This window comes from Epinephelus moara, chromosome 24 (genome assembly GCF_006386435.1).
Source record: "Epinephelus moara isolate mb chromosome 24, YSFRI_EMoa_1.0, whole genome shotgun sequence".
In the NCBI taxonomy this organism is placed as follows: Eukaryota; Metazoa; Chordata; class Actinopteri; order Perciformes; family Serranidae; genus Epinephelus; species Epinephelus moara.
In genome coordinates this window covers 8,124,587-8,138,961 of record NC_065529.1, presented here as the reverse complement: position 1 = coordinate 8,138,961, position 14,375 = coordinate 8,124,587, and the positions used below count along the sequence as shown (strand labels likewise).

At 40.1% G+C, this 14,375-nt stretch overlaps 1 protein-coding gene across 1 annotated transcript in view; it reads right to left on the bottom strand.

The window, feature by feature from the left end:
* Positions 1–14,375, bottom strand: part of ptprga (protein tyrosine phosphatase receptor type Ga) — a 613,968-nt gene that overhangs the window by 170,494 nt on the left and 429,099 nt on the right. Inside the window, exon 5 of the mRNA XM_050039320.1 lies at positions 5,722–5,817. Coding sequence (XP_049895277.1) covers positions 5,722–5,817 — 96 coding nt within the window. The remainder of the gene's footprint in view (positions 1–5,721; positions 5,818–14,375) is intronic.

The window sequence follows — 14,375 nt, the reverse complement described above, 5'->3', positions numbered from 1 at the left end:
CGCTGTGATCACTAACACAATGGGATGAGATTGTTTGGGTTAGATTTTACAGTGATGCTCCAAGAAATTATTATCTGTTATTGTTATTATTTGTTAGTTTAAAAATCCAAATTCAACTGTATTTTGAGTTAGTGTAGCAATAAGAAGACAACTATTTTGTCCCCATATTGTCAGCAGTTAATTTTGCATATGAAACAGTCAAACTGATTTGTATTAAACTAAAAATAATTTCAGATTTAAAGAGGCATTTTAAATTTAACCTTTGTTATATATATGGTACTATGGTGGTATTTAACAGCAAATGGCTTTTGTCTCTTCAGTGTCATATTGTCACTTTATCTGTATATGCTTTTACCTATGGCTTTACCAGGCAAGGCGCCAGGATGAAGGGACCGAGGGAGCTGTTAAAAATTGCGAGGGGGCATTTTTCTTCCCCCATTAAAGAAAGCTAATCAACCGTTAACCATGAAACAGCTACGGAAAGGCTAAATAACAGCGTAAAGCTATTGTTTCAAAATCAAATAATACATTTATTATTCAGAGAAGATATTATATGAACTTATAAACAGTTCCATAGAAACGGCTGTTTGCAGCTTGCAGGTCTCTCTCTCCTTCTCTCTTTTTCTCTGACTTCTTCCGTCTTTCTATCGATCCATCTGTTTCAGTACCATAGACAGCGTGGCCCCAACATACAACTATGCAAATACAAAAGCCTAAATTTATTCTAGCAAAGTGATTCTCTGACATGCCAAACCAGCAGAATTAGTACAAAAGACGGGAACATAGACTGTGGAATAAAAGGCTGAGACATTTAAACTGCAGAGAGAGGTAAGCTGACTACAGACCTGTCCCCTATCAGTGCAGGTCAAAAGAGACAGTGATCACTGACTGGAGTTACAATACTAGAGGCTTTGGATTACACATTACACACCACATTTCTCGTGGTTTTATATATTTATACAGTATTTATACATCTTTCTCATTACACATACATTTACTGCATTCCTCTTTACATTCAGTTGAGTTATTTTGCGATAACTGTACACTGTATACATATCTAATAACTTCTGCACTATTTTATGTCTTAGATTTTCATTTTTTTTACTTCCTTTTCTGCATGTTTAATGAGCATTGCTGGAGGGGGCCTGAGATCTAAGATTTTTAATGCCAATGGCTGTCTGTCTGCAATCGTTGTGCATATGACAATAAATAATCTGAAACTTGTATGGATCATTTTGTTAACCAATTGCTGTTATGCACAGAAAAAAAAGATGCCCGTAGAATCTGCAACATAATGTGAAAGATAACTTAAGGAAGAGCCATCATCAGCTCTTGGCTGTATATTTGAGCTGCTGTATTCATACCTGAAATTCCCAGACAATAACATGTTTGCTCCTGATGGGGAGAGCCCTGTGTTTAAAGGGTTGAAGGAAGTGATTGGCCATGATGTCACAGTCTCTAACATGCCCACCTATAATGTATGATAATGTATTCTTTCTCACCCCATCATGTATGCATGTGTGCCACAGGTGCGCCAGACGAGCCCACCCACAACATTACCAAAAATGTGCTTGGCACGCCCCCGGCACACTGAGCAGGGCACAGTTGACTGCAATCTGTGCTGCGCTGCCGAGTTAACAAAAATAGAGCCCTACTCAGCAGTGTGAAGGTAAACCAGCTTGAAATTTTTGGATAAGAGAAAAGTGTGTCTGCTGACATCAAAATGCAGTTAAATGTTTGTTTATTGTAAAGGAAAAACAACAACAACAAAAAAAGATTATTTTCATCACTTTTTTAAAAAATTTCCAATTCTGCCATTTTATTTGGAAAAAGGAAGAAGAAACGAACCCTTAAGCTTAAACGTCTTAGCTCACACACACTGAAGTCTTAAGTCTTTACTGTCCCTGAGGAGTGCTGTGTGGGAGGCTGCTGTAGTACAGTACAGTCTGGCAGAGGACACATTTAAGCTCATCAGTCCAGAAGAACTTCTCTCTGAACAGGACTCATCAGCGTCAACACAAGCGGGCTCAGGAGACTGTCCCTCTCTCTCTTTCTCTCTCTCTCTCTCTCTCTCTCTCTCTCTCTCTCTCACACACACACACACACACACACACAAAGTTAAAATATACAGTTGTTTTTTTCTTACACGACAAAAGCTATTCGAGTGATGAAAATCTGCAACATAGAAACACACTTTATCCACACGCAGTGACAAACTCACATAGATGCTGTGTTTGAACCAACAGAGCATATAATAAAAATGCATCAATGCAAACACCTGATCTACACAGATCCTCTGAGAGGTGTTTGAATATGTTGGTGCTGAGTTTCAATTTGACATGCATCATACAATATGTGCGTTTTCTGTAAAAACAATAAAACTATTGGCCTCCTGTATACACACTCACAGTCACACACAGATAGAGCCTGCCTTCTCAGGTCACCCAAGAAAAACTGAAGCATGTGTGCGGGGTGGGAGAACAAGTGGCATCTAGATGAATAAAGAAAAATACACTTTTGAGGCTGGCGCCCACACACACTTCTCTTTGCATAGGAACAAACACACGAGCACAACCTGTCGAGATCTATCTGCGAGAGCCAAGTTATTGAGGGCACCGGGTTCAAATCAATCTTTGAGTTGCAAGCTGCAACTGCACAATATCATCACCAGGTTCAGAGGAAATGTGTGCGTACTGCTATATCATAAATCAGAAGGGTGGTGGAGGGAAAGAGAACCAAAAGAACAGATAGAATGTCTCCCATACCAGAGGATAACTGGAGTTATCTATTAGGGAAAGTAGCACTTTTGGCTTCTTTTCAAAATAAAGCAGACTTTTTCTGCCATTTCTTTCGGCAGCTTCGACGCTCTGCCTACTCATCTCCTCTGTCTCGTTATAACTGCAAATCTATCCATTCCAATTGCTTACTTATTATTTTGTCAACATATTGTCCTCTAGAGAATTACAGAAGATCCCACTGACCTTTCCTCAGGACAAGAGCTCTCAAAAAAAAAAAAAAACTTAAAAAACTGCGAAAGAAAAAATCTTATTGTTCACATTAATCTCTTGCTTTGGGCTTACTTTATAGTATCTATTTATTAAAATTCTTATCTTTCATCTTCTTGTAATGTAAACATATTTTACTTCCTATCATTTGTTCTGGGATAGATAAAGAAACAGAGAGATGTCTTTATGATTTAGTTGTACAAGCGTGAGCATATGTTTGTCTGCACAAGACATATGAGTCTGAGAGGAGGGGAGTGAAAGAGAGACTACAGACAGACAGAGAGAGAGAGAGAGACTGAAGTGAGAGAGGGAAATATTAACTGGGGGTTAATGGTCTGAGTAAAAGCCCACTTAGGTAATCGATGGCCTCAAATGAACTTTTTATTCCTGCCAATTGAGAGTGATAGAGCTGACAATGATCCCAGTCCACCCACAGCTCCACTCAACAGGCCTGAGAGGTCTTTATTGGTGGCTGGACTTTGATCTTGATCTACAGATTTTATGGCTAATACTCACACACCATCACAACATGCAGACACAGAAGTCAGGGTTTTTACCTCCTGGAAAAACCAACTGATAAAATAAAACTGAGAGAAATAACAAGCAGTACACAGTGTGAGGGGAGTACACAACCACACACACTGACCTCTGACCTTAAACCTACTGCAGTCCTCATCTCACTCCACGCTAAATGTTAACTTTGCTCAAATATTTTTTACCTACCAAACTTAGTGTAATAAGTTCAATATGTTTTAGATCCTGAGGCGCAATTTTACATAACTATTATCAAAAGAACTCATCAAGCATAAATTCAAGAAAATTGACTTGCTGAGTGAGTTACTGCATTAGTTTTAATTGATTTAAATAAAATAAATTGGATAAATATTTCTATAAGAAGAAGAAGGAAAAGAAGAAAGAATGAATGAATGAATATTGATTGGGTGAAATTAACGTTAACATCTTTTATCCAGTTTTTCACCCACAGTTCATTGCTCCATTTAAGGTACTAACCTTTGGCCACATTTTTTTTTTTCAGTATCTTAAAAAAGTCAACTTGTTTGCCCAAGTCTCTGGTACCTATCTGCCGCCTGCCGCAAAGCGAGGTACAGTGGCACAACTGTTGTTGCTAGTTTCCGACTGACACAATCATTTCCAAGTCCAGCAGCAAATGCACTTCCACTATTTTGTGGCAGCAGGAAGCGAATGTGCCATTGACCAACAAAAACCTGGTCTACAATCAGAATGCCGCGGTATTTTCACGCTATTCAAATGGCACATATGGGCCAGGATGCATTCCGTGTCTTTCACTGTCTTGAAATACGTGAGGTAGCGTGGTGGTTGCTTGTCTTGTTCCTACTCTGTGCCAACTTTTAAAGTTGCAGACGCAGACGTCTGAAGTTGCTGAGCAACCATAACTAGCACTGTGTCATAGCCTGCTAACCAGAAATCCCAAATTCAGAGCTGATGTTCTGCCAGGCATTGATGTTCAAGTGTATATTAGGCCTAAAATGTTGTCTGTGGGACAGGTGTAAAGCTCTGGGGAGCCCTGCACTAATACAAACAACTTCTTTTCTGTATTTGATATTTATGGCAGAAAAGCAAGCCATTTATCAGCTGTGATTGGTTGTTCCTTGTCACATGACCTGCAGTACGTGTTGCTGTTTTCCAAAAGTTGAACTTTGTTTATTTCAGGGCGCAGCCACTGCTTACTGAAACATAGGTGCTTGGGAGTGCTTGTGTGCCATGACGGCATCACTTTTGAGCACGCCTTCTCTGCCTCTTTATTGAAAACAATGGATTTGAGGGTGCAAAAATCATGGCATGTGTATGGGCCAGTATTCAGACAGGAGGATCACAACATGTATACACACACAAAACTGTGCAGGTAGGTGCCCCTTACTGCATTACTCTCAACAGAAAACTGCTCACTACTCCAGTTTGCTGAATCCACCATGTAGATAGCAGTGTGGCAGGTGCAGACACATCTGGCTTTTAAAGGGAATGGGAGATGTCACTCTGATTGGTTAAATTCATGTTAAGCCCAAAACACACCTATGATCAATTAAGAAACTAAACACAGCGCCTTACTTTGCACCCAGATTATGCACCATTTAACTAGCAAAATAGAGTTGGACACAACCTAAAAGCACTTTAGACCATGTGCTATAGATCATTTAAATAGAGCCCCCTTATTTTAATAACCATCCCGCAGCCACATTGTTTAATCAATTTTGATCAATGTATTCGTGCTCAGTCAAACCCAGAGAACGTATGAACCAATTACAATTCAAACTTTTGCAGAACAGCTCGTCCCTAAATGGAGGATATTTCATCATTTCTTCCCTCTTCATCAGTCGAGTCTCTGCAGTCCACGTCCATCTGATAGACTTTAGCTAAATGAGGTTTTCAAAAAAGAACATCAAAACACTAAGCCCTGCAGCTGCACTGAGGGTCCACATGGCCTAGATTTCCCTTGTTAGATAATGAGACGGAACTATGAAAGCTCACTCTCTGCGTTTTGTTTAGTTGTCACAAACAACAAATAAACTCTGGCACAATGATAAACAGATAATGACAGAAGTTTAATTTTGGGCTGAACCCTCAAACCATGAACCACGAAATCCAAATCCCACAAACTGGCCACTGCCTCATTTATTTTTTTAAAATACGTGTACACACATACACAAACAGGCTCGGGGAAAAAAGCTGTTCCTACCTGGAAAAACACGGCCATGGCTGCGATGATCCTCTTCTCCCTCAGAGCTGCACTGAGACTGTCAAAGTCATCTGAGTTGTACATGTAGATCTGCATCTGTGAGAGACAGAAACATTGAGTTAGGCTGGGGGACACATTAAAGAGAACAAACCTTCAGTTCAAATTTAATAAACATCTCCCTCAAAATTAACAACTAAGATTGTTAAGCTACTGATGACGCTGTCTCTCTTGGAATGTCTATCTGTGGCAAAACACGATGACGTGTAGTAAGAAAAAAAAGACATACATGTATCAATGAATTCTGTACTTTATGTAGAATGATACTGCAAAATTATTAAAGGTGAATCTATGAAAAAGTCTATGATCACCAGCAGTGTTTATTTTTATTTTTTATTAATTCCTAAGAGGGTGTCTCAACACTTCCTGCAGTTGAATACAAGCAAAACAGAGATTCTAATAAGTGCCTCTGATTATATGTATACTGGCGTTTCACATAGACCTGCCCCTATGCAACCCAGCAACTGCTGAATTCAAATATTTTATTGCTGGGAGCAGCACCTTTATGTGCAGAAGTACGACCGAGTTTTAATAAAATTTTAAAACTGATGAAAATAACCAATAGAAATAAAACTCCACGCTGCAGTTTTTCTGTGAGATTTTCTCAAAGTAATGTGGGCTAAACAAGCTGGCAACATATGGAATCAACAGCTCTGGGCTTCAAACTGGAAAAATGACTCAGCTGAAAATATGCACTCCACTGCTTAGTCAGTGTTTGGATAATTGCAAGAATGAAGAAAAACTGCAGTTCATGATTTTATTGCAACTGGTGACGCAGTGGTAAATAGTGGTAAGTAGGAGATGAATGACCTATGACCTCTGACCAGTAGGCACTATGATCCATACAAACTAGGGATTAACCTGAATCCCAATAAGGTAACAGATATTTATTCTACCCAAAGTTGAAAATTGATATTTGGGGGACAAAAAAAATGTGATTGACATGTCTGTGTGTCTGCCATTATGTTTCTTCTGGTCGATTCATAACCCTGTGGATGAGCGCAAGATAAAAACACATTCTGTTTGCAACATAAGGCTAAGTAACCCTAACACCCCACAGCAGGGAGCAGGCTGAGAGCTGACCGCAAGTGAGGTGTGGGTCAGGGACTTTTAAAACTGCACCCACAGACTCTTCAAGAGCTGACTTTATGAGACCAAGACAAGGACAGAGATAGAGCTGTTGCGCTCTCAAAGGCGTGTGTCTGTATGAGAGACGGGGAGTGAGAGAGGCTGGGGTGTTTCTGTAAGTTATCAGTAACTTACTTGGAATGCTCAACCCAGTGTGCATCATAGCTCCTGGCTATAACTCAGGTAAACTCGGGAGTAGTGAGACAAAAGCCTAGTGTGGCAGCTGGATTTCTTTCAAACCCCTGCAACCTATACATCAAAATATAGCATAAGAGATGTAGTTTTTGGCTATAGTCTGTGTTCTTTCCCCATTTAAAATAACATGTAGAAATACAAATAAAACTCAAATGCAGCATTGTCAAAATTTAGGATTGTTCCCTTCAATTGAGGGATATATATTCTATATATGTTTGCTGTAATTAGTTTCTATGTACAATGCAAAATAAAATCTTTTGATTTATAAACCTGACCGTCCCCCCGTTAAAGTGGTGGTGGTGCTGTTTTAGACACTTCTAAAGAAGAAAAAGATAGAGAAATGGAGATAGGCAGATATTTCTTTAATTTGATTGAATTAAATCAATTAGATGCTTTGAAGGCACAACAGTTTTATTGCCAATGAATTTTAAGTTACAGAAATGCAACAGAAATGAAACCACGCCCCCTTCCTGTTCTCTATCCAAATTCGGATAAAGCAGGCCCCCAGGAAGTATGCTGGGATTTGAAGCCAATTTTCATAGTCGCCAAACAGTGGTACTGCCATTTCCAGGGTCCGTCACATGGTGCCATTGGGCCCAAAAAGACTTTTCCCATAGATTTACATTGAGAAGAGACATCTATAAAACAGTGGATACATTTTTTTGACCGTCACAACCCCCTCAAAATGACTCGTTCCGCTCTCAAAATTGAATCAGTGAAAAAGTCCGGTCTCTGTAGGCAGCCCAGGCTCCGCAAATGGCAACAAAAACACTTGACTTCTGTTTACGTTCAACAATGTTATCAAAAACAACGGAGCTAGCTCGCCTTTTAGCCTCATTGTAGCCTGTAGCTCTAACTGCCTCTCTGGGCACCGCGTTCACGCTTGCACGAGACCGTGAGACATGGGCACCGTGTTCATGTGTGTGTGTTTGCTTTTGCTGGTCTCGCGCTGGCTGGTTGGTGCAGCCTGGACCGCAATGTTTTTGTTGCCATTTGCGGAGCCTGGGCTGCCTACAGAGACCGGACTTTTTCACAGCATAATCGGAGGACATGTAGCTAGCGGATCGTGAGGAGATGATTGCTGTATTTGACAAAAACTTTTCAAGCTTAGGAAGACTCAGAGAGCCTCTAGAGAGAATCTAGAGATAACGTGCAGAACGGATTTTATTTTTATTTATTCAATTGGTTGATTTTGGTCATGGGATTGATTTTTTATTATTACACCCAATTCCCTGATAATCCATTAACTGGACAAACTAATTGGACTACCGCACTATGTGAGATTATATAAACACAGCTGTATAAGTAAAAGTGATAGTAAATTGTCAGTACTGTCAATAATACTGTGAAATGGACTTGGATGATGTGTTCAGTGAAAACCAATGAGAACCAACACACACACACACACACACACACACACACACACACACACACATACACACAGAAAACTGGTCAGTCAGCCACTATTCCGTTGTCATGGTGATATGGAGGCATGACGCATTTAGGCACACAGCAAATGTTGAAATGAAAAACACATTATTGTGCCTGTGTGTGTGTGCATTTATATAGAAACAGTGTTCATGTGCACATTTGCAGTGTCTAGGAACACCTTCGTATATGCCAAAAGCAATTCTGGGGTCTTTTTCCTTGCCAAGATCAACGCTGCCAATATCACTTGTCTCGCATTTTCTCCAGCTTGCTAATCCGCACATAAAGAGCCCCATGCATCGCTTTTTGATCTACTTGCAAAGTAAACAGTTGTCAAGCAGCCTGATATAGAGTCTGTTTGGTGAATTTATAGCGGAGACAGCTCAACTGGAACAACACATTCTCCCAAATGGGTATTAATTAAAGTCAACGTGGGGGATTGTGCTTGTGAATGTAGCAGTGAGAACAATTAGAATCACTTTAAACACAGCAGTATTTGCCTTTATGATGTTGATGTGTGCGTTCTCACATAGTGAAATGAGACGGTGATGACATAAAGAGGATGAAAGACTGCATTTCACTCTGCGGCTGATATGAATGCAACATTTAGCCATCTGTGACAGTTAAAGCTGAGCGACATGATGCACATGAGTTTAAAGTGTGGTGGCTAGCAGGCCACTGAGGCCTTTAAACAGGCTGCTGGGTCCCCCGGCAATATGACAAATGCTTTTACATGTATTTCAGTGTCAGTGAATTCATTAGAAATTAATTACAACACTGGCTACTGATATATGAATTAATTTAATATCATTCCATCACAAAACCTCATGCCACATAGGATTACACACATGGAGTTATATTAGTCTATGCATTCACCTGCACTCACCCTCTGTCTAAGACGCTTTGTTTTGGCATCCATCTATTCAAGGTCCCCTCCCAAAAAAACCCAGTCTGCTCTGATTGGTCAGTGTTTCCAGGTCTTCCCTATGTCAAAGCCTCTGAACCATCATTGCAGCTAAATAGTGGCACTTTTTATCATGGAAAAAAATCACCAATTAAAGCTCCTAAACAAGCAGACACATTGCAGCAGGAATGTGATCTGAAATCTGAGAGAAATTTACAGCATCAGCTAACAAGATTACATGTTTCCTTGATGTTAGCATGTAGCAACATTCCATTAGTGGTGTACCTGCAGCTGTAATAGAGAATAATGACACTCTTTTACTATGGAAAAAAAGCTCTTAACGCAACTACACATGTTCCAGCAGGAATATAATCCAAAATCATGGAGAAATTTCCGATATCAGTAACTAAGTTTTTATGTTTTCCTGAGTTGGAAACAGAGCGTTCAGAACGGTAGGAAACCTTCGTTTTTTTGGTCAAAGGGATTACTCCTCTGATGTTTACCTCTTTATTGGAAACTTTGGCCACATTCAATATTAACATCCAACATTGTCCCAATGTATAAAACACAAGATACAGAAAAGCATAATAAGTCCTCTTTCAGACATGAATGAATATCAAAATGTCTACTAAAGATGCATATTTATTATCCACTCTTTCTTCAACAAGTACCCATTTACTGTAGGTCATCCTCTGGGTGAAACTTGTTGAGACATCTGTCATTTTAAGAGCCACTCCAATGATTTATTAAAGCACTAATATGAAAATGGGGGAATTACATGAATAATGGTTCTAAGTAGGCCTACTGAGTATGGGTCAAGGTCCAAAAACACCAAATCTTGCATTTCCTATGATATTACTTGATATTGTCTTGCAATCCTCATTCTGCTCGTAGATACCCAAGTCATTTAAACCCAACACCTCCAGTGCCTTCCACAGGGTTATTTTTGCAGAGCAATAGAAGACATTGCACAACTGTGACCATGTGCTGAGCACTATATTCAATTAAGATTAAAGAAACCTTTATCTGCAGAAATCTTTGGAGTTCCCCTCTGCTCCGAATATGACCCTGTTTGAGCATTTATGTATTTTCAATGATTCCATAAGATTTTGACAATTAATATAGCAGCAAACAACTGTTTGTAAATATATAGTGGAGTAATTGCATTGTGTGGTGACAATGAGATACTAAAAAAATACATAATGGAAATGTGGGAATAAAGAGTCTTTCTGAGACTCTAAGACTCTAATTCTGACATGTGAAAACTGCAAAGCACTGTAAGATGCCACGTGGAAGACTAACAGCTACATACATTTTCTTACATCTCTAATTAAGTGGGAGATAAGCAGCAGACTGAGGGTTTCAGTATTAAGCTGGGACAGTTTACTGTGGAGTGTTTCCAGGACATTGAGCTGAGAACATCCAGCAGGATAAGACCCGTTTTGTATGTTTAATCATTTGAAACTCTTCTGCTTGTCTAGGCCAGGTCTCTCACAGTCTGCAGAAATGTACAATGCCAACATTTTAGTTGGGATACTGGGTTCTCTCTCTTGAACAGGATGGTTTCAGGTGGACTGTCTGTTGAAGTTAACTGTAGTGAACTTGGAATAGTTTCCCCATGAAGATCACGATAGCACCTTGGAGCAATCTAAGGAAACAGAATTTTTCTTGGTTTGGAGAAAGAGCAAGGGCAAGGCTGGATCACCGTTTTGGTGAAGTGAGTAGCTGCCCTGAAGCTCCAGACCCTCAAAGGCCAAGGTCAGTCCAGGTCTACTGTGTGGCAATTACATTGATGTATCTTGATAAATTACAGATTTGTTTGGTGAAATGCACCCCAAATCACAACCCTGAAACTGAAAACATATGGACCTTGATGGGGCTGCTGAATTTTACCTCATCTGGTGGCTCCTGTAGAGGGGTCCTGCAGCATTTTTTTTTTGCTTTAATAACTACAATGTAGCACTGCGTCAGAACTCACAACCCTTTGACATAGTGGGCCCTATTTTACACTATAATTTGTCAATTTTGTCAATTTGCCAGGAGCAGGTGAGGGAGAGAATCAGACTGTGACACACACAGGGATGTACAGACAGTACAGGTGGGTGAAATGATCTTTCGTTAATGAGGAAAACATAACTGACATTTTCTAAAATGTGAACATAGCAGAGATCAGAGCAGAGCTGCAGATCTGCTGACAGACTCTCCATTATGAGACATGCTGTTTGCATTTACACACAAAGACCAGCGTAAGTTCATTATTTCAGAAACTAAAAGTTTAGTTCTGTTTTCTCTGTTACGTTTAGAATCACAGTTTTTAGTTTTGCTGTTTAAATTTGCTGCAGTGACATCACTGCTCTAACTGCATTACTCTCAACAGAAAACCACTTGCTCTTCCAATTTGCAGAATGGGCAATGTAAATAGCAGTTCAGCAGTTGCAGGTGCACTTGGCTTTTAAGACAACAGGAGATGACACACTGATTGGTTAAATTTATGGTATGCCAAAAACACATATATGATTTATTAAGGGACTGTATACAACCTCTTTGCCCCTTGTGCCTTACCTACCCAGGTTAGGTGCTGTTTAACTAGCAAATTAGAGTTGGACATGCCCTGAATGAACTTGCCAAAGGCAATTTTGACCATGCACTATAGATCTTTTAAATAGGGCCCACAAAGTCCATATAATTTGCAAACCTGATAGCCAGTTGCCAGACAGTTGCCTTATTACACAACCAAAAGACACACCGAGATTAGCACATTTAGGATCCTGTTTCATGTGTAAATCCAGTTTTCTCTCAGTTTTTATTCTGCTTTAACAATTAAGAAAATCTTTAGCTGCTAAATGCTCCACTATTTGCACCAGCTACTCACAATCTTTGTCTGTCTGCTGGTGCTGGGCACATAGTGAAGAGCTGGTTTATCAGCTTTTTAGCTGAAAACAGCTGCTTGTTACAGCTGAAAACGAGGTTGATGAGTGCTGTGGGAGTAAACCAAAACTGTGAAGTTGTTAGCCATAAAACCAGCCCTCAAGCACATGAATCCAGCCCGGAATATAGGAATATTTTCAGGTTAAATCCTTTTACTTCATGCAATACTTCATCCTTTTACTTCCTTAACCTAACTCCATCCAACCTAAATCCTGTTCCATCTTCAAGTATTCACAATGCGTAGTGATGTTTCGATCAGATGGAATGGTGCAGCCATGGAAACCTTGTCATCTTGGGTTTGAATGCCACTCACTGTACACATCATATTGTACCTTCAAGAACATGTTGGAACAAATAGATACTATGAAGTCTTACAGCACAGGAAACAAGTTGGGTCTTTTTTCTCAAGAATATAAGCCCTTACAAATGTCCAGTGATGAAGGACAAACTGTTCATCCATGTTGGTAGAGAAAAAGATACAAGCACCATCAAGTGCACATACAACTGAGACATCATTTTCTCATTCAATCACCTGTTTGTTTCTCCTCTAAATCAAGCCTTAACCCTGCTGCTCTCTCTGGATTGAGACACTGTGTTAGAGATATTACTTGTGAAGCAGTCGTTGCGTTGTGGCCTGCCCTCAGCCTTCACCCTGCCAACACAAACCTATGTGTGTCACTGCTCATTTAGCATTTGGCCCACTGCACCACTTTCTCCATATTTATAAGAGAGGGAGGCTTCCAGCATGCAAACACAACTACAGGAGTGTCTGCCAAGACTTGAGGACAGACAGTGGAGGCGGAGGATTTCGACCGCCAGCAACAACATCATCGCACTGCTGTCGATTGGTCGATAGCTGCTTGACGATGGCTAGCTGTGGTACCAACTGTGCACAGATGGGACACATCACTGCTGTTACAGGGTGTCTGCAGATGGCCAGTCAAATTAAATGCATCATGAGGCTTATTTAAGACCAAACATGATAAATTTAAGTTTTGAACAATACACCATAAAAAATGGGGGTGTTCATTTGCTGAGAAGGCTCAATTTCAGGCCTTACAATGCAATATGTTCAATCCGTACTTTTCTGTTTCTATTTGGAGCTTTTTTTCATGGTTTGGGCCCTTTAGTTCAGATAAAGTGAAAGCTAAATGCTACAGGATACAAAGGGCCCTCTACTGCCCTTTTCTTGGCCTGCACAAAGCCAGCTCCATAAAGAAACGGTCCAGAAAGAAAGATTTCTGAGTTTTGTGTAGAAAAATATGGCTGGCCTGACCTTAACCCCATACAACACCTTTGGGTTGAACTGGAAAGACAAATTCAAGCCAGATCTTATCATTCAACATCAGTGTTGGACCTTGCTATTGCTCTCGTGGGAATTCTGGGGAATGGGAGCAAAACTCTGCAGCCAGGCTACAAATTCTGTTGGAAAGCCCAAAACTGGAAGAGTGAAGGCTGTTACATGAGCAGGTTAATGACAAGAGTTTTATGTGGCACATAAAGATGAAGTTGGGTCCATATATGACTGCTAGATAAAGTCGTTTTTTTACATCTGGGGTTACAGGTGTAAAAAACTATTACTTTAGATAGGGTGGTGGATGAAAAGACACCCAAGTCTAAAAATATGGAGCTGGAGGCAAGCTGCGGCTCAGCACTGAAACTAGATGAACTGGATTTTAAAATAATTCTCAGTCAACACCATACTATTTTACCTTTTCTCACCTTTTTTTAAAATTCTTTTTTGCTCTCCTGTGATATGATGCCAAAGGTCCTGATTTGCATCATTAAACAACGACTGGCCCAAACTGAAATGGACTGACTCCCATTTGGTCCAATTAGTCATTAGACCCAAATCATAATTATAATCGGCCTAACAATCATACTGTGTGACTGCACCTTTTAGCTGAGAGCCAGGCGTGCCAGATTTGGAGACTGCTGAGCCAAGACATATGGCTGCTGGGCTGCTACATGGATAGATTTAAGCATAAGTGACAAATCCTGTTTGTCCCCCTTC